General features: G+C 41.1%; 1 protein-coding gene across 3 annotated transcripts in view; it reads left to right on the top strand.

The window, feature by feature from the left end:
- Nucleotides 1–23,642, top strand: part of ANGPT1 (angiopoietin 1) — a 237,128-nt gene that overhangs the window by 96,150 nt on the left and 117,336 nt on the right. For all 3 annotated transcript variants that reach the window (XM_074986754.1, XM_074986756.1, XM_074986757.1), the window contains 2 exons: nt 16,743–16,898; nt 19,632–19,753. In XM_074986754.1, the coding sequence (XP_074842855.1) occupies nt 16,743–16,898; nt 19,632–19,753 (278 nt within the window). The remainder of the gene's footprint in view (nt 1–16,742; nt 16,899–19,631; nt 19,754–23,642) is intronic.

A 23,642-nucleotide genomic window follows, 5' to 3' on the forward strand; every position in this document is an offset into this window, starting at 1 on the left:
AGAGAGACAGCATGCAATTTTTACCTGTACAGATGTTAAGAGTAGTAACAGGAACCACACATCAATATCAATGAGAGGAGGAAAAGACTATCTGCAGTGGTTAACCAGATATGGTAATGGAATCTAAAGCTCCATCTTACTACCACAGGATTCCATAAGCTGTAGGATACATTCTATTCAATAACTTGAGTTCCACGTGAAATGTTAATGCTCCTGGACCAGTGATTAAAATATGAAGGGTAGCTCTCATTCCCAGTCTGCATGAGAAAGGGGAAACTGTGAGGAGTGATGCTATCCTCAACCAGGAAAAGGAAGGTACCTTTTCTTCTTTCCCCTGAGCTGCACACAGGATTCCCCTGAGAGAGTCCTGAGGTACATAAGAGATTTATATATCTCTCCAAGTATATTTTGAGTTTGCAGAACTTATGTGAATTCATAGCCCTTTCTGACATGTGTCAAAGAAAGAAGAAAGGGAAGGACTGCCAAACCAGGTTTCTTCAAGTTAAAGGAAAGTCTGTGCTGAGAATTGGGCACATAGGAATCTCTCCATTCTTACACAACCTTAATGGGGGTCCCAGAGATCCAAGACATGGGACCATTAGCACCTTTTAGCATAACATGATGTTCTTTGCATTTTTGAACAATCATATTGAATTTAGAGCTTTCTAAACTTTTTGAGGGGTTGTCATTTTCAATTAAACTTTACCAGTTCTAAGGAATCTTATTGGTTTCATCCTTATTAAATTCTGTAGCCTTTTTGTTTCAAGAATTGGTTTGCTTGCTATTGTGATTGCATAACTCAGCAAAGTTCAGGTCTATACCTCCTTATTGTAAAGGGATTTTCTGGTCCATCAGCCTATACCCACGGATGTGAGTGTGTACTTCCTTATTTTAAACATAGATTTCCATCTCATTTCCATATATCTGACATGGCAAATCCAACAGCTTAAATCTGCAATATTGATCTTAGCATTTGTTAGATTTGTCTGCCTGTTTCTAACAGTTATAAAATTATATTTGGCTGTATAATTAGTATGAAATCCCCTTAACTCATAGATTGTCACATATTTAGGAAATTAACTCTACAAGCATAAAAAAATCCCTTGTTTCTATGGTGCTTTGTGTTTTGTGGAGCTGTTGTGGCATTGTGCAAAGAGTTGCACACACCATTTTCGTTAGAAGTTAATGAAGCCAGGTCTCGCACTTAGACGCTTAGAGAAGGATGCAAAATTTTTGAGACTGAAAAGTACTGTGATTTCCACTAGCAATTAGCTTACGTATTGTCCTGTGGAAAGTTGAAATTACCACTTTACTACCATAGTCATTTCTGAAAGTTTGGTTTATTTTTGCCTTAAATTGATAAAGTGATTCCACTATAGGTGTGTTGAATTTGATACCTTTTTTTTAATATTTCTGGTAGAACCGATATAAACATTAACATGGATATAGGATGTTTGTCATTAAACCATTTGTGTTCCAAACTGTTGCATTAAAAGTTGAAAACTCTAAATACATCCAGCTGTGCAGGACTCCAATGACTATTACTGTCCACTAATTTTAAGAAACTATTACTGAGGTGTGTTGTTATGTGTAAATTCATGTAATTCTGTGTGCACATAAATTCTGTTTGTGAAAATAAATAGTCTTTTGCCTAATAGTTCATTGCTGATAGTCTGAAATAGTTCACCAAATTACTTCTCTACCTTCAGGGAATGACCAGGGGCAAGAATTTTATAATTTATGCGGACTCCTTCCCATAGCCATGTTAGGTGCTAACAGATGGGGTCAATCTTCAATGTCAACTGAAATTCAAGCAAGTTTTGAGTGGGAAAGGGACTTGTTCACCATAAGATTAAACTGTTGAGCATATGTAAGGACAAGGAGTAAAGATGAACAGGAATTAAAGGTTTTTCCTTCATGCACTGTAGATACGTTTTTTTCTGGGCATTAGGTTTTGAAGCCTACCAACCAATCCATGCTTATAGAGAAGAGAAGAGCTCAGCTGCCACTGAACACTTTGCTCTGATATTTCCTTGCTTGTTTAGTGCTTTGCCACAGGCAAGCAGAAGCCTGTTGTGCTGCCCCAGAAGCAAATTGTGAATCATATTGTGACTGAAAAATGCGCTGCTCCTTCATTTCCTCTGTGAAGGAAAAGTAATCTGTACCAATACAACGTACGGCAAAGGTAACTTCCCATGCTATGCCAGTTCAGCTGTCCTGCCTGCTATATTTGGGTTTATTGGGGGACACAACCTTGAGATGTTTCAAAACCTTGCAGATCATCGTGGACAAGCACGGATGTCACACACCAATGCCCGCTGTGCATGACTCTGTAACGAGGATAAGAACTTGTCTCTGGCAACCAAGTGGCATTAGTGAACCAAATTGGTTCACGTGTTTTAGTGAATGTTGTGAACTGACCCTACTTTTGCTTTCAGAATTGCAAATGGTTCATCAAAGAAACACATTCAAGAATGAACTATAGGCTGTAAGTAGAAAATGTAGATGGGGCCGTGTTTGGTTGGCTTCCATTTCATTCACACATTCCTATACTATATTAACTTTGCAGTATTTGTAAGGTAGGACTTCTGCAAGTAACCTTATTTGTTATTTATATTTCAGCAGGCAGCAAAAGTTGAGACGATCACTGGCTGGTAATCTTCATCACCTCTTCTTGGTATTGTGGAACTGTCTAGCTCAGTTTGTTATGCAATGCATGGTACGAATGTACAGGAACAGCAATCTTAGTCTCCAGGAGGCAGCAGTCAAGACAAGCAAAATGGCAGCAGAAAGGGAGCATTATGATGTCCGGTCTATAGATGGGAATCTCAGTCACAGATTGTTTAACAGCCCAATCCAAAGGCCATTGAAGTTAATGGAAAAAAAACTCCCACTGGCTGCAGCGGAGTTTGTTTCAGGCCCAAAGTGGCTTGTCTGTCACATAGGAGAGCTGGCAGAGCCAGGAATTGCACTGATATCTGAGTCCTAGTACAGGGCCTTTTTTACAGGCTGATTCTTTGGCTGTGTCTATGCTACAGGGAAGGCATGTGCTTCCCCAGCTCATGTACATAAACTCATGCTTCGAGAATAACAAAATGTCCTGTGGCACCTTATAGACTAACAGATATTTTGGATAGTAAGGTTTTGTGGGCAAAGACTCACTTCATCAGATAAATGAGTGGGGGGGTGTGGTTTCAGAGGGGTATTTAAAGAGTGGGGTCCCAGTAAAAGGGAGGGCCAGAGCTGACAAGGTCTATTCAGCAAGGTGGAAATGGCCCATTATCAACAGTACGTATCAAAAGAGGAAAAAACAAGTCAGATCAGACAGGGGGATGTGAGCCATTGTCAGAGTCTAATGGGGAGATATTAACACCCAGGGCAGAGAAGCTGTTTTTGTAAGCTGTGAGCCACTCCTAGTCTCTGTTTAATCCTTGGTTAATGGAGTAAAATTTGCAAATAAATTGCAGCTCAGAGATTTCTCTCTCCATTTGATTTTTTAAATTTCTTTGTTTCAGGAGTGCCACCCTTAAATCTGCTACTGAGTGTTCAGGGAGATTGAAGTGCCCTTCCGACCCCCAGGGTTCTGTACATTACCATTCCTGAAGTCTGATTTATGTCCATTTATTCTTTTACGGAGAGACTGTCCAGTTTGGCCAGTGTAAATTGCAGTGGAGCATTGCTGGCACTTGATGGCATATATTAGATTAGTAGATGTGCAGGTAAAGGAGCCCCTGACAGTATGGTTGATGTTAGGTCTTGTGATGATGTCACTGGTGTAGATATGTGAGCAGAGTTGGCATTGAGAACTGTTGCAGGGGATGGTTCCAGGCCTAGAGCCACTGGTTTGTGATTTGTAGTGGCTGGTGAGGCTATGTTTAAGGTGGGCAGGCTGTCTGTAGGAGAGGACAGACCTGCCTCCGAAGGTCTGTGAGAGTGAAAGATCATTGTTCAGGATGGGTTGCAGATCACTGATGATGCATTGGAGAGGCCTTAGGTGGGGGCTATATGTGATGGTCAGTGGTGTTCTCTTGTTTTCCTTGTGAGTCCTGTATTGTAGCAGGTGGCTTCTGGGTACCCGTCTGGCTCTGTCAATCTTTTTCCTTACTTCCTTAGGTGAGTATTGTAGTTTGAGGAAAGCTTAGTAAAGGTCTTGTAGATGTTTGTCTCTGTCTGATGGATCGGAGCAAATACAGTTGTACCTTTGTGCCTGGCTGTAAACAATGGATCGTGTAGTATGCCCTGGATGGAAGCTGGAGGCATGTAGATAAGCATAGCGGTCCGTGGGTTTTCGGTATAGGGTGGTATTTATGTGATCATCACTTATCTGTACAGTAGTATCCATGAAGTGAATCTTTTGTGTGGACTGGTCCAGGCTAAGATTGATGGTGGGGTGGAAACTGTTGAAATCACGGTGGAACTCTTCAAAAGCCTCCTTCCCATGGGTCCAGATGACGAAGATGTCATCAATGTAGCAAGGGTAGAGGAGGGGCGCTAGGGCACGAGAACTGAGAAAGCGTTGTTCCAGGTCAGTCATAAAAATGTTGGCATACTGTGGGGCCATGCAGATGTGTCCATAGCGCTGCCACTGATTTGAAGGTATAATTTGTCCTCAAATCTGAAATAGTTGTTGGTGAGGACAAAGTCATAAAGCTCCGCCACCATTTGTGCCTCGGTCTCATCAGAGATAATGTTCCTAACAGCTTGGAGTCCATCTTCATGTGGGATATTGGTGTAAAGGGCCTCTATGTCCATGGTGGCCAGGATGGTGTTTTCAGGAAGGTCACCAATGGATTGTAGTTTCCTGAGGAAGTCAGTGGTATCTCAAACAAAGTTGGGGAAGTTGGTAGCACAGGGTCTAATTAGAGATACTTACTCTGATACAAACTCATGCTAGCTCTCATTGAATTTGTACAAGTATAATCAACAGTGTAGTCACACTAGCTTCCATGGAGGCACAGCTGATCTGTGCTGAGTACAAACCAGTTTGAAACCACCAGGAGTAGGTACTCGGTTCTATTCAACTGTGCCATCACTGTCTACACCTCTGCTACCATACCCACACCGCTGTTTGTACTCAGAAAACTTGGAGACAGCTAGCATAAGTGTGTGAACACGAGCAGAAGAATCAAACCCCTAGCTGGTGGTGCAAACATAGCTTCTGAAAGGGTTTGCAGCCATCCTTTTGGATGTTAACAAGGTACTTAGATGCCGTGTTGATCAGCATAGCATACGAACCTCAACAGAACAAAAAACAACAGCAGCAACACCTGTCAGTGCTATGTTCCCAATACAGCATAATCAACCATAAACTACATATGGATAGTCCAATCTACACTAAAATTCACCCAGGTTCATTGGAAGTTTAGAGATATGTTAATAATGCTGTATGGCAGCCAAAACAAAGTATGCCACTTGGGACCCTGTACTTTGCAGGACTCACACAATGATGGAAGCAGGCAATTTTGTTGGTAGTAAGTACTACATTAAGTAGTAAGTATTTGCAGGATTGGGTCCCAAGGTATTCAATATTTGTTTGTGAGAAATTCATTCCAAAATAAGTCACTTTCATAAGATTATTTTTGCTATATATTTTGCATGCCTTTGCCAAAAAGAATTGGTTCTTTGCTCTGGTGGATAAGTACCGTATGACAGAAAACAACTGTTCTTATTTATTCATGGTGAGATGTTAGGCATGTTGCCTCAGCTACACTTAATGCCTCCCACATCATCATACACTAGTGATGGGTCCTACTGGCAGCCAACTGTATAATCAGAGATGAGCTGTGTTTATATAATTAAGTGGTTTGGAACATTAGATGAAGAAAAATATAGTTGGCCCTCTAGCAGAATTTGTAAAGGTTAATATTCAACTGAACATTTCTTTTAAACTATAAATTCACTAATAGTGGATAAATATGAACATGTTCTGATTTCTTTTATTTAAATAAATTACTCCCTTTATGAGACCATTCCATCACATCTGAACATGGTAACTCAATTATGCTGGTCACTGATTTTATCACACTTTAATGCTAAATAAAATAAGATATTCAATATTCTAATAAAAGTAATTGGATCTGGCCCTTTTTATGTTTCATATGCTGCTTGTAATAGCTGTTCATAATCACTCTTTAGAAATGGCAAGTTGACTCTCAGTTCTTTAGGTATTAGCCCAAAAACAAAGAGGCCTTCTGGGCGAACCTCACTTTTCCAATACAAAGCCTGAACAATGGGACATGTACCTAAGATACCCAAATTCTGGGTCTTGCAGAAAAAATATAAGAATGAATCATCAAGCTGGTACAGACCAATACTCCATCTAGTTCAGTGGTGGGTCCCAGATGTTTCAGACACTTCGATAGTAAGTAAACTACTCAGGCTTATAAATTATACAGTTATTATATAATGGGGTGAAATAAGCTGATCATGTTATAGAATCATAGAATCCTAGGGCTGGAAGGAACCGCAGGAGGTCATTAAGTCCAGCCCCTTGCCCAAAGCAGGATCAACCCTGTCTAAATCATCTCAACCAGGACTTTGTCAAGCTGGGACTTAAAAGCCTCTGGGGATGGAGATTCCACCAGCTCTTTAGGTAACGCATAGCAGTGCTTCACCACTCTCCTGGTGAAATAGTTTTTCCTAATATTCAACCTACACCTTCCCCTCTGTAACTTGAGACCATTGCTCCTTGTTCTCCCATCAGTCACTACTGAGAGCAGCCTCTTTAGAGATGCCCTGAAACCAGAGGATTGATATTCCCTCATAACTTTATCCTGACTAATGTTGCTAGAGGCGCTGTTTCTATTCACATTAAAAGTCTAAAGATTAAATTAAAAAAGCACAAAGGATCGGATTAAAGTACCTTTATTTGCTTTGAGTAAGACTGTTACCCGTGAATATTGACTTCAGTGGTGTATTTTATGGTGTAAAGTACTCTTAAGTCTGAGTAAAGTTATCACAAGCTGACCCCAATACATGTGACCAAAACATTCTGGCTATGGTTACGCTACAGCGCTCTGATGACAGACGTCATGGTCAGAAGAGGTTTTCCAACAAAACTTCTGTCAACAGAGTGTGGACACACACAAAAGCCAATCAGAAGAGTGCTCTGCTCTGTCAACAGAGCGGCCAGACTGCCTGGTTCCTCTTTCAACAAAACAGACACCCAGAAGCACAGCAGACCGGGCTGCTCATTGATCCGGATGCCCTGTCTGTTGAGAGAAGGCCCCCCAGAGCAGCCACACAGCTTTTTTGTCAACAGAGTATGTCGACAGCCACGTTATGCCTAATAGCTGAACAGCAGAAAGCTACTGGCAAAACTGATGAGTTTTGTCAACAAGCTGTTGACAGAACACGTTATGTGTGGATGTCCCACCAGTTTTGTCAACAAAACCGGCATTTTCTCAGCAAAACTCGCTAGTGTAACCACAGCCTCTGTAGCAGAAAGTTTTATCCATTGGTTTTGTTTGTCATATAAAACAGTCCCCTTTTATCCACTTAAAATTTGTTCTGTTTTCAGTTCATCAAGTGTCCTCTTCTTATATAATATACAAGACAGCAAATAAAAACTCCTTGTCCTCTTCTCTGTGGAAATTTTTAGTGCCAAAAGACTTTTGGGGTCAAATTTATCAGATTTGTTCTTACACTAAAGAAAATTGTATTCTAAAAAGTTTGGTTCTGAACTTTAGACAGAAATAAATTAAAAATGACTGAACAGAGCTATTTATCTAAGCATGAAAAAATGGATTATTTTGCATGATTTTTAGTTTGAAAACAAAAGTTTTATTTAATTCAAAGTTTCTATGGATTTAAGTTAGTCCTCAATGAGGACAAGTTCCCTTAACACATTGGAAGTCATCTGGTTTAGAAATAACAAAGCAAAACATGTTTGAAAATCACTTACTGCAAATGCAGCTGTGTTGATTTCACTGATTACTTATTAAAATAAACACAAAGTGATTATGTGTACATGTGATCCAATGTACATATGAAAATACTCAGATAAATGCACTCTGTGTGTTTATTTAAATCTCACTTTAGAGATACAAATCAAACACTCATGATGAAGTACCATTCCTTTTTTGGTAACCTGACTGCAGTTCTGCGTTAATGCAATAGTCTGAATGCAATTTTAAACATAACGCCAAGGACTTACCCCTCACGAGGAGCAAATGCCCTTCATATTTTGGAGATGCTAGGTTTACAGACTGCAAAGTTATAAAAGTTTTCTTGCGCTTGTGTACTGGTAGTGGCATGCATTGAAACATACTTAATGTATTTGTTTAAATCTTAACACAAAGATGAAGCCCACACCGGGCCAGATTCTCAGCTGGTGTGTATCAGGGTGGCTCTGCTGAAGGCAAGGGAGTAATATAATTTACCTTGGCTAATGTAGGTGATCCATTTATTTGAATAGGTAAGTGATATTTGTTTGTTGTCTTCTCATAGAATACCATTTTAAAGAGCTACCTTATAGTGGACTGTGGTTAAGTTTTTAAATGCAGAAAAGGGAGGTAATTCAAAAATATGGTTCTCTCAATAATATCACGCATACTTGTGAAGGTATTAGAGCTCATCGCAGTGCAGTATTATACATAACTAGAGCAGGGGTTCCCAACCTTTTCAGTAGTGTGGACCCCCAAACACCCCTTCAAACCATTCACAGACCCCCACTCAACCCCAAACCACTTGTGGATCCCATCAAAGCTGATTCTAGCTGAGATGTACACATCACTAAATGAAAAAGGAAACCACAATGTAGATTTTTGGGCAGCAATTAACAACATTATTGGAAGGTATTTAATTTAAAAATAATACTTGGTTGTAAGTTAGCAATTCATTTAAAACTTATTTTCTAGGATCATTTTTATTTATCTTTTGTTTTTTTCCACAGACCCCTTGCAATCCAGACCCAAGGTCAGTAACCACTGGTCTAGATTACCTTAAGAATAAAGTAATAGCATGAAAGAATAATTCTCACAATTCGACATGGCTTAGCAGGGCAGCCATGATAGTCTGTAGCTTCACAAAAAACAAGCAATCTTGTAGCACCTTAAAGAATAAGAATTTTATTTATGAGGTAATGAGCTTTTGGGGGCAAGACCCACTTCATGAGTTTTGGAGCAGAAATAAAAATCCAGGGTCGGTATAGCACCAAGGGAAGCGAGTGAAGGAAGTAGGAGGAGAGGAGGGAAAAAAACGTGTAGAGGGGGAGAAGTTACCTGTTATTAATAGGACCTGTGGAAGAAATAAATTAATTTAAGTGAGATGGGTGGGGAAATTGTCTCTGTAATTTACTAAGCCTTTGAATGCTAGGTAAATTACAGTCAATAGAAGTCAAAAGAAAATAAAGTTTCTATAGCCAAGCAAATCCCAAAGCGAGAGTTTAGTTTGTAGTTAGAGTTACTAACTTGAATGGTTCTTTTTTTTTTAAATCCAAGAACTCGAAACCACACTTAGACCATTCTTCTCTAGGACTATGTACATGATGTATACACCAACAGCCCTTTCTGAGATTCTAATTTGCATATTATGCCATTCATAATTTAACTCCAGCATTAGTCAATACATTATAGAATAGTTAGTTTGCATCTTAAATTGGGGCTTGATCAACTACTTTCTTCCTTACGTGCACCTTTCCCTGCTTCATCTTCATCCCCTCTCATGCACACACCAACCCAATGAGTGCAGGGTTGGGCACATAGGAAAGGACTGTGAACTGATTGTTCGCTGTAATTATCACTTGCTTACCCTACAGATGTCCCTGTGAATACCTCAGAAGGAATCAGCAGTGCTTGGAGGATCATTAACTGTCTTTATATGCCCTCTGTGGAGCACCTGCAGTGGGATGGAATAAATAGCAGGACAGCTTCTGTTCTGTGCATCAAGTGGGTCCCTTCCATGTGGATCTGCCTCACTGTAGAACCTTATCACCATTTAACTTCAAATCTCTTACTCTTAAGGGATACTGTTCAGAGAAACACTTTGGAAACCTCCAGGTATTTTCCTATTCTTGGCATATGGTGCCTGTCATCCAGGCGTTTTTGGCGTAAGTATGACCAAGGTTCCATTTCTCAGGTTTAAACTCCTTCCCTAACCCTTACAGTTTTATAAAAGCCTAGAAAATTCAGCCTGTGACATACTATAAGATTCTGAATTTTACCTTTCATGTTCTCCCCTCTCACTTTTGAAATGAACCAGTTAATGATAATTATAATAGCTAATATAATGGGTGAGCATTTATATAGTAGTTTCATACCTATGTCCGAAAATACTTCAATAGTGTGGGAACACATAATTATTCCCACTTTTCGGATGAACAAATTGAGTCACAGAAGGTTGTGTCCTGGTGTAGAATTACTAGTATACCTTCAGGTGAGCAGGGTAGCCATTATAATCTTTTAATTAATGCCTGTTTTTCATTATAGTCATGTTCCATGTGGTGCCTGGGTAGCAGCAGTAATTTGTTACATTAATCTGCATTCTCATGCAGCAACACTGTGTGAATGTAATATCTGGATACCACAGCGATATTTACAATTCAATTCATATGAGTAAACTACGCTAAATAGTCCCTTTATCAAAGCCAGAGGAAAAAAAATCTCATTTTACGTATGTCATCTGCCAGAAGTTTATGATCATATACTTATGTCTGAAGTTACTGTTTCTATTTTAATATTCCTATTAGTATTTGGACGGTTTCTATGAAGGCTATTCAATAAACATTATTCAGTAAAAGTTAGATAGTCCTAATGCAAAAACCTCTGGAATGTTTATTAAACAATAACGTTGAACTTCCTGACAGTTTTATTTCTGAGAAAGTTACAACCTTATTATGTATCCCACTGAGTAATCCCACATTGCTGAAAACTGTGATAACAATTTAGTGAGCAGTACTGAAAGCAGATGCAGCTGAATTAATAGAAAGAGTAACCATTCTATATAAAAAGATATTTTAGAAAACAAGAGTATAACAAAAAAAGTGTTTATTTTTAAGATACAGGGCAAGTGTGCATAAAAGATCTTGACCTGCTAAAACGATGTTTTACTCATGTGTTCCTCATGCATTTGAAGTTTAATAAAGAATCTCTATGAACAATGATGTTATGTTAAATGTATGATTAAGTAGTTCTTGGACATTATTAAACCCCAAATGGTTGAAATTTATTTACACGTGTCACTTACTTGCTATAAATCCATCAAGGGTTTTTTTGTGTGTAAGTATCACTGCAATCATCTGCCAACTAATAGCTGCTAATTCTCTTAAGATAAGTCTAGCTTGCTGAGAACTGTCCGGAAAAGATATGCAAATTATGCAATGTATTTGCATGTCTTTTGCCAATAGTTCTGTTGTGGGGAGGCTTTTCTGACATTTGGCCCGTCCACACAGGGCCAAATGTCGGAAAAAGTCCCTCTGTCGAGTCTCCCTCCTTCCTTGTGGAACGAGTTATATGGCGATGTCAAAAGAGCACTCACAACCAGCAGATCTCTTCCGACCGATCTGCAGTCTGAATGGCACTCTGTTAACAACACTTCTGTCAACAGAAGCCCACCTGTCGACAGCAGCCTGCAGTCTGGGTGTAGCCCTCATCTATAATATATAGATGACCTAATTTGAAGTTCCCTATGAGGGTGAAAAAGCTTCAAGGGGCATTGGATCAGGACCGTAATGTTTGACTGTAATAAATCTACTTAATTCTGGTTTTCTATAATAAAAATAATGGGTTAAATCCTGACCCATTTGATGTCAGTGGGAGTTTTGCTGTTGATATCAGTAGGACCAAGACTGTAATCTACAAGTATAATGAGCAAGCTAAAAGAAATAGCAGAAAGTGGGAAGGGAATTAATTTAGTGAAACCTTCATGCCAGGCTGATTAATTTTATGATCAATTTACTGTAATCCTAGCTTCTCCTTTCCTAATCTCAGAAAATACTTGTTGACAGTTGGTCTGATAATAATCACAAAACTACTGTTGAATCATTTTGCATAACAAACATTTTTTAAAAGATGAAGTGGGGTTTTTTTTTGGCTAATTCCTGAGCAATTAAAAACAGTTATACAAATGCAATATGTTGTTGCTTCAATAATTTACCTGGCTATAGTCAGTGTCCACTCTCAAAGAGGTTCCACATTTTAAGTTACATTCCTCACACAGTGTAGGCAGACAAACAGTCTTTCAAGAAATATACAGTGTTGCCAGCTCTCATGATTTTGTCTTGTATTGCCACAGCTGATGTTTTTCTCAATGTCCTGTCTTGTGAAGTCAGATGAATATATGAGACTCTCTCTTTCCATTAAAAAAATTCTCACTCTCAGAAGAGAGAGAAGAGTTTCAATGAAAAGAGCCATAAAAATTCAGACATCAGAAAACAGATTAAAAGTAATCTCACCCATGACTTTCAGCCAAACTTCTTACTATTTTTTGTGTGTAGCCTGACTAGATTCTTTGAATGCTCGGGTGAGCAATATTGTATAAACTATACCCAATCTAAAGAATGCAGGGAGCAACCAATGAACATTTTGTTCAACAGGTTCTTGTTTACAGTGACTGTCAAATAAAGATTCTATGAAGTGCTGAAGATGTCTTCATTTAGACAACCCTCCCCCTACCTCCCTCTTGCTAGTAGTTTCTTCATGGAGTTTTAAAGCCTTTTCCCCACTCAAGCTCTTCTAGCTTTACTACTCATTAGATTGCGACCCTCTCAGCAATTTTAGATGCAGAGTTCAAGCCCCGTTCCTCCAGCAGCTGTGGGAGCCTAGTCTCCTTAGTTGGCCTCTTGGAGAAGGTTGCACAGAAATAAATTTTTGTTGGGGTAGTATCCCGTTATAACCAGTACTGTATATTTTCTGCTTTATCGGATTCATCTGAGATTCCTCCCTTTCCGTCAGGAACTGGAGACAAGGAAGGAATCTGGACATCTTACTTAAGGTCTTGATGTTTTCACTCATTCCCATGCCACTTTTCATATGGGTGGTTTATAACCATTCTCTCCTGGAGCAGGTTGGAGAGCCATAAACGTACTGGTTAAATAAATCCAAACAGGAGCAAAGACTGTCTAAAGAGACAATGACCCTGGCTCACATGCTTCTAAGATGTATCTTCAAAGTGTTTCTGAACATAAAACATGGCCCACTAAAACTGTTTTGGATTCATTCAAAAATCTCTAGCTCATTGCCCTAATTGTGAAGAAAGCAAACATGGATACTTGGAGCCTTCCACTGCTACTACATGCACAAAAATTGTGCCTTGGTTGTTAACCAGTTTTGTTTTATTACTTATCACATTATTCAGTGGTAAAAGCATAAATATTTTGACCATTATACTCAAAAGCTCTACAGATACCCAAATCAAATGGGCAGCTTGGCAGTTCAAGCAAACATTTTTGTGGGCTGAGACTATGAGACTTCTACTTCATAACTTTGTCAGGCTGAATGCTCAGAACTTTTCCAAGCTGAAAAATCAGATCTTAATCATTCTAACTCATAAAATATTTAACCTTGAGGTAGCAGTCTTTTTCTGTAAACATGTTAAGATCAGTGGGAGATGTATGTGGACAGTTGAATTTGTTGCAAATCCTTTCTGAGCTCAGCTGATGTAGCTCATCAGAATGTGTTTAACAGTTATCCATCTCCACAGGAATGTTTATAGATAAGATGAAAGCAGCCCTGCTTATTAATCACACATTGTATGTTTGACTCCTGCTCCCTTCCCCAGCCTCTAAATCAACTACATCCAGTTCTTACTGCTTAGCTTTGCAGCTTACCTTTCACAATGAAACATGGTCACTGCTACAGAAACAGGTCCAATTTGATTAAAAATGAATTTCCAAGTCATATAGTTGTGACTAAGATCTTGGCACCAGCTAACCACAAATATGATCATTTTAGAAATAAAAACACTGATGGGTATAAAAAGAAACTTCAGTGGGTTCAATTGTCATGGCTCCATTCACTCCAACAGAGATGCTTTTATCTTTACCGCTGTCTCCTGGATAGTGCATCCTTGTGTTAGTACTGTACAGAAGTCATTAAGCAAGATGTTAGTACAATGTTTGTGTAAGTCAGAAACAAAGTCAGCATTTTCTAGGGCAGCACTGTCTCTGTTGCATATTATGGCAGGGCCAGAGTCTAGGGCAGCTAGAGAGATCAAGAGCTGACTAAAAAGAACAAACCAAACCTAAATGACCTGTTTTGGGGGTGTTCAGTTTCATTATAGAGTTCTCATTCAAACAGATTAGGCGGCCAGCAATGACTCTGGCCACATCCCCTTCATTAGGGTCTGTAAACTGCACACAGACACTCTCAAAGCAACAATACCAGGCAGTAACAATGACATGACTCTCGTGTTCAAAGATCTCCATGCTGGATTCTGGTGAACAACTTCTTTCTGTCTGATTAGCATGGCCTGGTTTTTTTTAAAGGCTTTGAGTGTGACTAGAGTCAGCTGTTTTACTCAATTGAGACTTTGAAATCCTCTGCTGGAGTTTAACCCACTGAAACCACATTGCTGACTGGCCTGGGGCATGGGAATAAACAGCGTCCCTTCCTGGAGATTTTGAGAAACATACATCAAGTTACATGTGCAGGGATTGATTGTTCTTCTGCAGGGAGCTCTGTTCAGGCAGGGGCCATTTTTGAGCCAAGCACAGCCCCTGCATCTTCACTGTGGCTGCTTCAGCATCAACATAACTTAGAGCAATTCAGAGTTAGTTATGGTACCTAAGGGCTGTTAGGCCAGTAGAGAATTGGGAGACTAGAGTTGCCCACTGCCCTGCACTCCACAGGCCCTTTCCCTCGTATAACATGCCCCCTTTCCAGGGATGGGAAGAAGTGCTGAGAGCTAGGAACTGAGAGCTTCCTCGTGCTGGGGGAATTCTCAGCTAAGCACTGGACCAGACTTCAGTGCATTTATACTGGTCAGATGACATAAAAGATCTCAAAGAGGGGAAGACAATAATGTCCCTTCTCTCATGAATAGGAAAGAAACTTGCATTGCTTTAAAGTCTCCATAGACTGTCACTTAGATCCAGTAAGATGCTGTTGCATACCTATACAATTACAATGTATTCTTTAAAAAAAAATCTATTAGATGTTACACAAAAGATGTACATCTGCAATAGCTATTAATTCTCTGTGACTGTTGTTCGTAACAAACAATCATTTTGAAACAGCTCATGAAATCAGTAGATTGGTTCCCTATAAAGGTAATGTTCAGCTGTACTTAATCTACTATTAACTTCAGCAATGGTCAGTCTTCAGTCAATGACAAGTTAATCATCAGGGTGTGTTCATTTCAAAGGCAAAACACTCTGAAATAAATTCATTTTTATTTGGGAGGCTTCAAGAGGTAGTGAAAGTATATGAAAGTAACCCACAAGGTCCTCTGATTCTCTTATCACTCCTTGATGTCAATGTCTCCTATCACCATCCTCAGCTCTTTGAAATTCCCCCCTTAAAATACACTCCCACCCTGAACTCTCTAAGCCCTAGTCTTTCAGTCAAAGGCCACGTCTACACTAGCCCCAAACTTCGAAATGGCCATGCACGTGGCCATTTCAAAGTTTACTAACGAAGCGCTGAAATACATATTCAGCGCTTCATTAGCACGCAGGCGGCCGCAGCACTTCGAAATTGATGTGCCTCGCCGCCGCGCGGCTCGTCCCAGTGGGGCTCCTTTTCGAAAGGACCCCGCCTACTTCGAAGTCCCCTTATTCCTATGAGCAGATGGGAATAAGGGGACTTCGAAGTAGGTGGGGTCCTTTTGAAAAGGAGACCCATCGGGACGAGCCGCACGGCGGCGAGGCGCAGCGATTTCAAAGTGCCACGGCCGCCCGCATGCTAATGAGGCGCTGAATATGTATTTCAGCGCTTCATTAGTAAACTTCGAAATGGCCATTTGCATGGCCATTTCGAAGTTTGGGGCTAGTGTAGACACGGCCAAAGCGTGTTAACAAAACAGATGCACATGCACATTTAAAAAAAAAAAGTCATCTTGGAGCTTCCCAAACGTGCACTGGAGATCACCAAAAAATCTTGGAGCTAACTAAACATGTGCTGGAGATCACCACTCTATTTCTGATAGCACCCTACTCTCCCTAGCCTGTTGCAATATGTTAGACTGTGAGCTTTTCAGCACCAGGACCATGCTTTACAGAGCTTCACATACTTTTGGTATGAGGTAAATGAAAACAGTATTGTTAAACATTGCATATTGAGAAGAACTGCAGTAGCACCCAAAGCCATGAGGACAACATGTAGGCTAATTTTTAAAAAAAAAAAGGTCTACAAAAAGATAGGAGCTCGTTCACATCCTCTGACTTTTTTGCATATCAATTAACAGGTTCTTTGTCACTTTGCAAGTTCAGTGGGTGATGGTTTGCAAGGCAAATTGCAACATACTCCTGCTCCTGTAAAGGCAGAATTGAGCCCTAAACAACCACCCCAGTGAGTTGGGCTCAACATGGAGGTAACTAGGTGGGGTTTAGGGTCTATGGTATGGAGCAGGTCAGACTAGATGACCTAGATGTCCTTTCAGGCCATGAATAATATGACTAATGGCTCTATAATGCTATGGACTTTATTCAGAAGAAGTGCCATGCACAGAACAATGGGCCTCAGTGAGAGATTTGAAACTGCATCTTGCAATAAGGTTTCTAGCCAGTAATTACTTTCTCATTACAAGTGTGCACAACTGGTACCTTTACCTTAAAATGCCCTTGTTGTTACCTTTCTCTTCCACAGCTCGAGAACTACATTGTGGAGAACATGAAGACGGAGATGGCCCAGATCCAGCAGAGTGCAGTTCAGAACCACACAGCCACCATGCTTGAGATAGGAACCAGCCTCCTAAGTCAGACGGCAGAGCAGACGAGAAAACTCACAGATGTTGAAACCCAGGTCTGTCCCCAGGGCCATATTCTTCAAGCGTTTACTGCAGTGAACCTTCCACAACACCTCCTTTTGCCACATCATCACATAGTAGATTTCAACACTGTGCTCCAAGAAACATATACACTTTCTGTTTATTGGTAGCAATAGCAATGCTGACTGATCCTCGTTAAGTATTTTTTAACTTAATGAGGATTGGTTGGCATATTTAGCTTCTGTGTTTCTCAGACTGGTCGGACCAGAAAACTAACAAGCATTCGACTTCAAATAAATAGCACACCTACCAACTGTTAACGATGCAAGTGTCAAACTAAATAAATAGTTTTAGATGAAAATATCTCCTTTGATCTATGTTATTACTTGCCACTTTTTTTGGAGAAACGGTATTTATTTTCTCTGAAATGTTTCCAGCCATTTGAAAACTATTGTGCATGTGGAGATTTTACACGTCCGAGAGAGAGACAAACATTCTTTCATTTGTCAAGTTCCATGCAGTTGTACCATTTGTTATTCTACAAAATTTTACAGTGTGGTATGAAGGGAAGACCATTTTAAAGGCGCAGCTTGCAGAGGCGTCCCCTCATGGTACTGAGTATTAATAACTTTAATGCAAACTAGTAGATAAATGTGCTGTTCTTATAACCAGTAATTCATCCAGAATACCATCTCAACTAATGAATCTCCTATCATATTTGTTGCATTTTTGTACTTTTGACATTTCTATCTGCATATGGTTCACATTACATTATTTTTTTTCCTTTGCCAAGGACTTCACCTTGTTGTTTGTAGTGTGTGGCATCTTTAACAGTTGCAATGCATTCAAGCTGTTTATTTAAAACAAATGTATTCATGTGTTGTGTTTATTTGGTTTGTTGTAGCAAACTGTTTGAAATAGATCACACTGTTTGCAGACAAGTCCTGACCCAAGTTTACAATATCATTCCCAAATTATTACATAATCACATTATAATAGAAAAAAGAACAATAGCAATTACCAAAAAGAGGACATTTAATTTATTCTGGCCAGAGATGACATGCACATGGCAATGACAAAATAATCTTACTCGCACTCTCAACAGCTCATTTCATAAATTGGTTCATAAAAGTCATGTTCTCAAATGACATTAGCTTTTATATAATGAAACACTGGTTTATGAAAATATTGGAACAGATCTGGTCTATTTCACCACTGCTCATAGCATTTTAGTACCTAACTGCAGCAAGTCAATATTTTCACTTGGACTATGTGCCCTGCCATGGAACAATGGTGTGTAGAAGCCCTTCTTTATGCCTGTGCATGAGCTACCCAGGCTTTCGGTCTGCAGAGGGTTCTGTGGGAAATATGTGCCCATTTATTCCCACCTGACACAGGTGATGGAATAGCGGAACCTTGCCTCTACTCCACTTAGAATAACAGAATCTTAGAAATGTAGGGCTGAAACAAACCTTGAGGTCAATAAATCCAGCCTGCTGCTCTGAGGCAGGACCAAGTAAACATATTCCATTGCTGACTGGTGTTTGCCCAGTCTTCTCTTAGAATCCTCCAGTGACGGGGATTCCACAACCTTGCTTGGAAGTCTATTTCCAGAGCTTAACTAACCTTTATAGTGGAAAGGTCTCCTTAATATCTAACCTAAATCTCCCTTGCTACTGATTACTCCCATTACTTTTTGTCCTACCTTCACTTCTCCATAGAATGCCTCCCACTCAAGCCAGGAAAAAAATCTCAGAGAACGGGTCTCAACATTTTCTAAAAAGGAGGCATTATTACGCTGAGTCTTCTGCTTTGAGCTTTCTCACATGAGGTAGAGTCTATGGCAAAGCATTGTCCTAAAGTCACATCGTGATATTGATAATTAACCATCCAAAAGTCTTTATGAAAATGTGATGATGTTTAAAGTGTTATTTTTAAAGTGATACCACATTAATTTCAGTGCTCGCATATCAGCTGTGATATGGACTCTCAGAGATAACACGCTTAAGAATTTGGTGGGATGGAAGATCCTATCTCAGTGAAAGAAATTATTACTATTGTTCTGATTGAACATTTCCTTCCTTTTTTGGAGATGCAAAATTATACTTGAGTTGTTAGGATCTTTTACTTTCCATTTTAAAAACTCATTGTCATTTCAGTTATACCCATCAGCGCCTGGATCTGTACGTTGTTCTAAGAGGGCAGATCCTTGACCCCACACAGAGCAGCAGTAAAGCCAAATACATCTACAAGGAATAACTTGCAGGATCAGGGCCTCTATCTGCTATGCTATCTGTGTAACCATGCACAGGTGTTGGAGTCAGCAGATATGGAGTGCGTATCAACACTGCAAAAGAGAAACCTTGAGATAACGCTGCCATAGACAGTCTGGTTACAAAACATTGGATACAACAGTTTGGCATGTATTCAGATCCTGGCCAAGTATTCTTATGATCTATTAAAGCATTGTCTACATGTAATTCAAGGTTTTGCGTACATATAGTTTTCTCCTTAATATTTTCCTATAATATTATTTCTGCAACAACTATGAGCCCAGAGCTTTAGCTGTTGTTTACGAGCATAGCTCCATACTCTTTGATCTACACTAGGTGAGGATCAAGCGCCATGTTTAAAAAGATTTTAAAGCATGAACAGACCATTTCAGTTAGTCTTCATGTTAGCTGCTATCAAGTAAAACAAATTGTTCAAATCTTCAGAATGGTAATACTAGAACATTGCACGTTTTAATGCTGTTATTTATCCTTAAGGTACTAAATCAAACATCCCGTCTTGAAATTCAGCTGCTGGAAAATGCATTATCTACTTACAAGTTGGAAAAACAGCTTATGCAGCAGACACATGAAATCCTGAAAATTCATGAGAAAAACAGGTGAGAGAAAATTTTTAACCGCTTAAATGCTTTTTCTGTTTACTACAAATATTCTCCATTTCTACTACTTTAAACCCCTGGGGAATATAGGTGTTCTAAGCCTTGAATAAACAAAAATATGTAAGTGGAATATCTAAGTCAACTCAAAACTGAAGGATTCAGGAAAGCATAAAGAAATATCAGGAAATCAGCAGAACTAATACTATGTGCTACTAAGGTGAGATATTAAAGAGTGTGCTGAAGTTGACTAATATGACAAAATTCCTAATCATGATCTTTGAATAGTCTGCACCAGTTTACATTTTCAGACAATTAAAGATAGGTATCTGGATGACATGGCATAAGGAAAAGAGTAGTCTTCCAAAGTCTATTTAGAATTTTGAAGTGGAAAAAATCCCATTTTATAGGCTAAATTTTCCTCTTCAGCCCTTTGTATTTCATTCTAGTTTAGTTAGTACTTGATCTGTATGCAGAACTCCTACTTGCGGTAATACAAGTACTCTATATGGAATGACTGTAGGTTGTACATTGGAAATCTGACTATAGACCAAAAGCTAAGGAGAATTTTATCATCTCTTTAACACAGAGACAAAATACAGACAGTAGCTGGTTCTCCAAATCTGGAGGTAAAAGAAATCATTTAACTGTGTGATTACATGCTAAACACAATCAACGTCACAGCAGGTATCTGGACTCACACAGCCAACAATGAACTCAAGTTTGTCCAGGGATGTTATAACAGGATTATTTATGTCTCTAGCATCAGAGCCAGGAGTGACATTTCACAGAAAAATAAAATAAAAGGCACCTGCCCAGAAGAACCTAAAATCTATACTGACAACAGGAAGGAGTTTATTAAGTATGTCAGAGACAAAAAGAATCTTAACGATGCTACTGGTCCATTACTAGCTGGGAATGATAGAACTGTTTATAATGATGCAGAAAAAGTAGAGTGTTCAATAAATAGTTCTTTTATCTTTTGGGGGCAAAAACATGATGATCGTGGTGATGTTTAAGTACCATTTCAGTAGTAGCTAAGGATGGTTTTAAATAGTAGCTATTAAAGTTAGACATTTTAAATCAGGAGATCCACATAACTTGGATCTAAGAGTTTTTAAAATGTTGGCCATGGAGCTCTCTGTTAATGTTGGTTTTCAGAAAGATTTGGAACACCAGAAAAGTTTCAGAGGGCTAGAAAAAATCTAATTTTATGACCATATATTAAAAGGGTAAGTAGGACGACACAGGAAACCATCACTCTGACCTTAATCTTGGGCAAAGTAATGAAACATTTGATATGGAACTCAGTCCCCCAGGGTGGTGGGGGAGGTGCAGATCAGCCAGTGGCTGTGCCCTGGGGCTGTCCCAGGGTCACACTGTGGTCATTTGGCAATATAACGGTCCCTGCTATCACAGCCCTCTTTCCTTTTGCTGAGAAACAATCACATTCCACGCATATCCCATTGTCCTGGCATCACCAATCTCTACTTTGTTTTAAATTCTGATGGTCCAAACCCTTATCATTTAGGAGCAGTTCTTGAACAAACAGTCTCACAGACCAGACAGATGCACAAACTCTCTCAAATATGTAGTAGACTAGCAGACATACCTAGCATTGCTCAGCTGTTTCACTGTAGTAATTGTTTGAAAATAAATGCAAAATGTACATGCTTTATTAAATGACACTATTTTTCAAAAATGAAACAAAATGGAGGCTGGAGTGAGGGTTTAGGAATAAGGAGAGACAGGGAGTGGGTGGCTAAAGGGTTGAGGATTGGTGAGGCTCAAAGTGTATGTGGGTAGGGGGTTCAGTGCAGAGGGTGGGGTTGCAGAAGTCAAGGCAGGAGGAAGATGCAGAAGTTACAGTAGGGATCGCAGAATAGAGGACCAAGCAACACTCCCCAGCCAGTGATTCTTCCTGAGCATGAGGGATCTGGAGCTGCATGTGTGTCACGTGGGGGTGGGGCTCTGCAAGCTGGCCCTAGCCTCCAGCTATCCACCTTGGCCTCAAGCCTTGGGGACAGCACTGAGAGGACAGCCCCCAGACTGCAGCTTCCCCCTGGGCCTGCAGCTTCTCTAGGGGGCCCTGACTGGGGAAGTAGCCTCACCATCATGGATAGGGTCCTAACAGGCAGTCCCCAATCTCCAGCTGCCCCCAGCCCTGAATTGATGTGGGAGTGGCACTTTTGGGACTATCCCCAGCCTCCAGCAGCTCCCTCCATCCTGCAGTCTGAAGGTAGGGTGCGCTGTGGACTGTCCAGGCTCCAGGGGCTGCCCCCCACCTCCAGTGCCCCATCAGGCCCCCAGGCTGTTTGTAAGGGAGATCAGGTTCTGAGGGCTGAGCATCCTCGCTACACCCCCCGCCCCCCAGCAGCCTGTAGGCTGTTGAAGTGGGCCCAAGGTTCTGGAGGCTGCCCCAAGTCAGGCTGTGGGGGGCAGCACTTGGAGCTGCCGCAAACGTCCAGTGGTCTCCGCCTCCCTTGCAGCCTGCTGGCTGTCTGGGAGATGCAGGCTCTGGGAGGCTACCCCACTCCAACTGCCATCCTGTGGCCTATAGGCTGTATGGGGGGCCTGGTTCTTGGGGCTGAACCTCCCTTCTTTCAATCCCCCATGGGCTATAGACTGTTGAAATGGGGGTGAGGCTCTGCGAGTTGCCTCTCTCCAACTGCCCCCTTGTGGCCTGCAGGCTGTCCAGGGGGTAGACAAGTCTCCAGGGGGCTGCGCCCTTACAGTGGCCTTCCACAGTGTTAGGCTGTCTGGAGGGGCAGGCTCTGGGGCCTGTTTCTCCTCCAGCTGCCTCCTACAGCCTGCAGGCTTTCTGGGAGGGGCCAGAATTCATAGGGCTGCCCCTCTATGGCCTGCAGGTTGTTTGGGGAGGATCTGGTTCTGGGGTTTCCCGCTTTCTCTAGCTGTCCCTCCTCCAGGTGCTCATTGGATGGGGTGAGGTTGTGGGGGCTGCCCCTGGTCTCCAGCATCCCGTCTCATGGCCTGCAGCCTGTCTAGGGACTGCCCACCATGACCTCCAGCAGCCTGCTTTGTGGCCTGTAGGATCTCCACAGGGGGAGCAAGCTCTGGGTTTCAGTCATGAGAGCTACTTTCCCAGGCTTTGTGGCAGACAAGATGGCAGAGCTTCAGCCCTACTGGTCTCTCTCTTGGTGCCACAACTGACCCCAGTGGCCACTCTCAGTATCACATCCCTCCTGTCTCTGCCCCTCCCTGTGGTGAATTCTCTTAGAACTGGAAAAATGTAAATCAAGACTGGATATTTTTTCTAATAGAAATGACGAAATTCAGCTACAGCTACAGTAAACCGTCGATTTAATAAACAAATGGGGGGTGGGGTGTCCACTATTCCCAAAAGCCTGTTAAATGTGAGGGTTTACTGCCCGCCCACCCCCAGCAGGGTCCCCCAGCCCCAGTCAACCACTCATCCCCACAAAAAAAAAATAGAAAAAGAAAAACAAACCTGCTGCTCACCCAAGCCGTCACCACTGGAGGAGCTGCTGGACCCTCTGGGCACAGCTGGAGGCACCCCACCACGCACCTGGAGCCACCTTGCTGCACACGTTTGGAGCCACCTTGCCACGCAGCTAGAGCTGCCTCACCCCATGAAGCTGGAGTGGCCCCCATGTGGGCTGGAAGAGCCAACATCAGAGCCATCACATGCTCCTCCCACCAGGGGTGAGGCGCATGTGCGAGTGCCAGTCTGCCTGTGCACATGCCCTGCTCCTGGTGGGAGGAGCATGTGGCGGCCCTGGTGGAGGAAGTGGCAGCTCCTCCATGACACAGAAGCAATAAGTCTTTTAACTTTCTGGGGGAGATTAGAGGGAGATGATTTTATGGACCCCCGCAGACTTTGGGAACAACATTGTTCCCCAAATCTGCTAAA

The sequence above is a fragment of the Carettochelys insculpta genome, chromosome 2 (genome assembly GCF_033958435.1).
Source record: "Carettochelys insculpta isolate YL-2023 chromosome 2, ASM3395843v1, whole genome shotgun sequence".
Taxonomy (NCBI): domain Eukaryota; kingdom Metazoa; phylum Chordata; order Testudines; family Carettochelyidae; genus Carettochelys; species Carettochelys insculpta.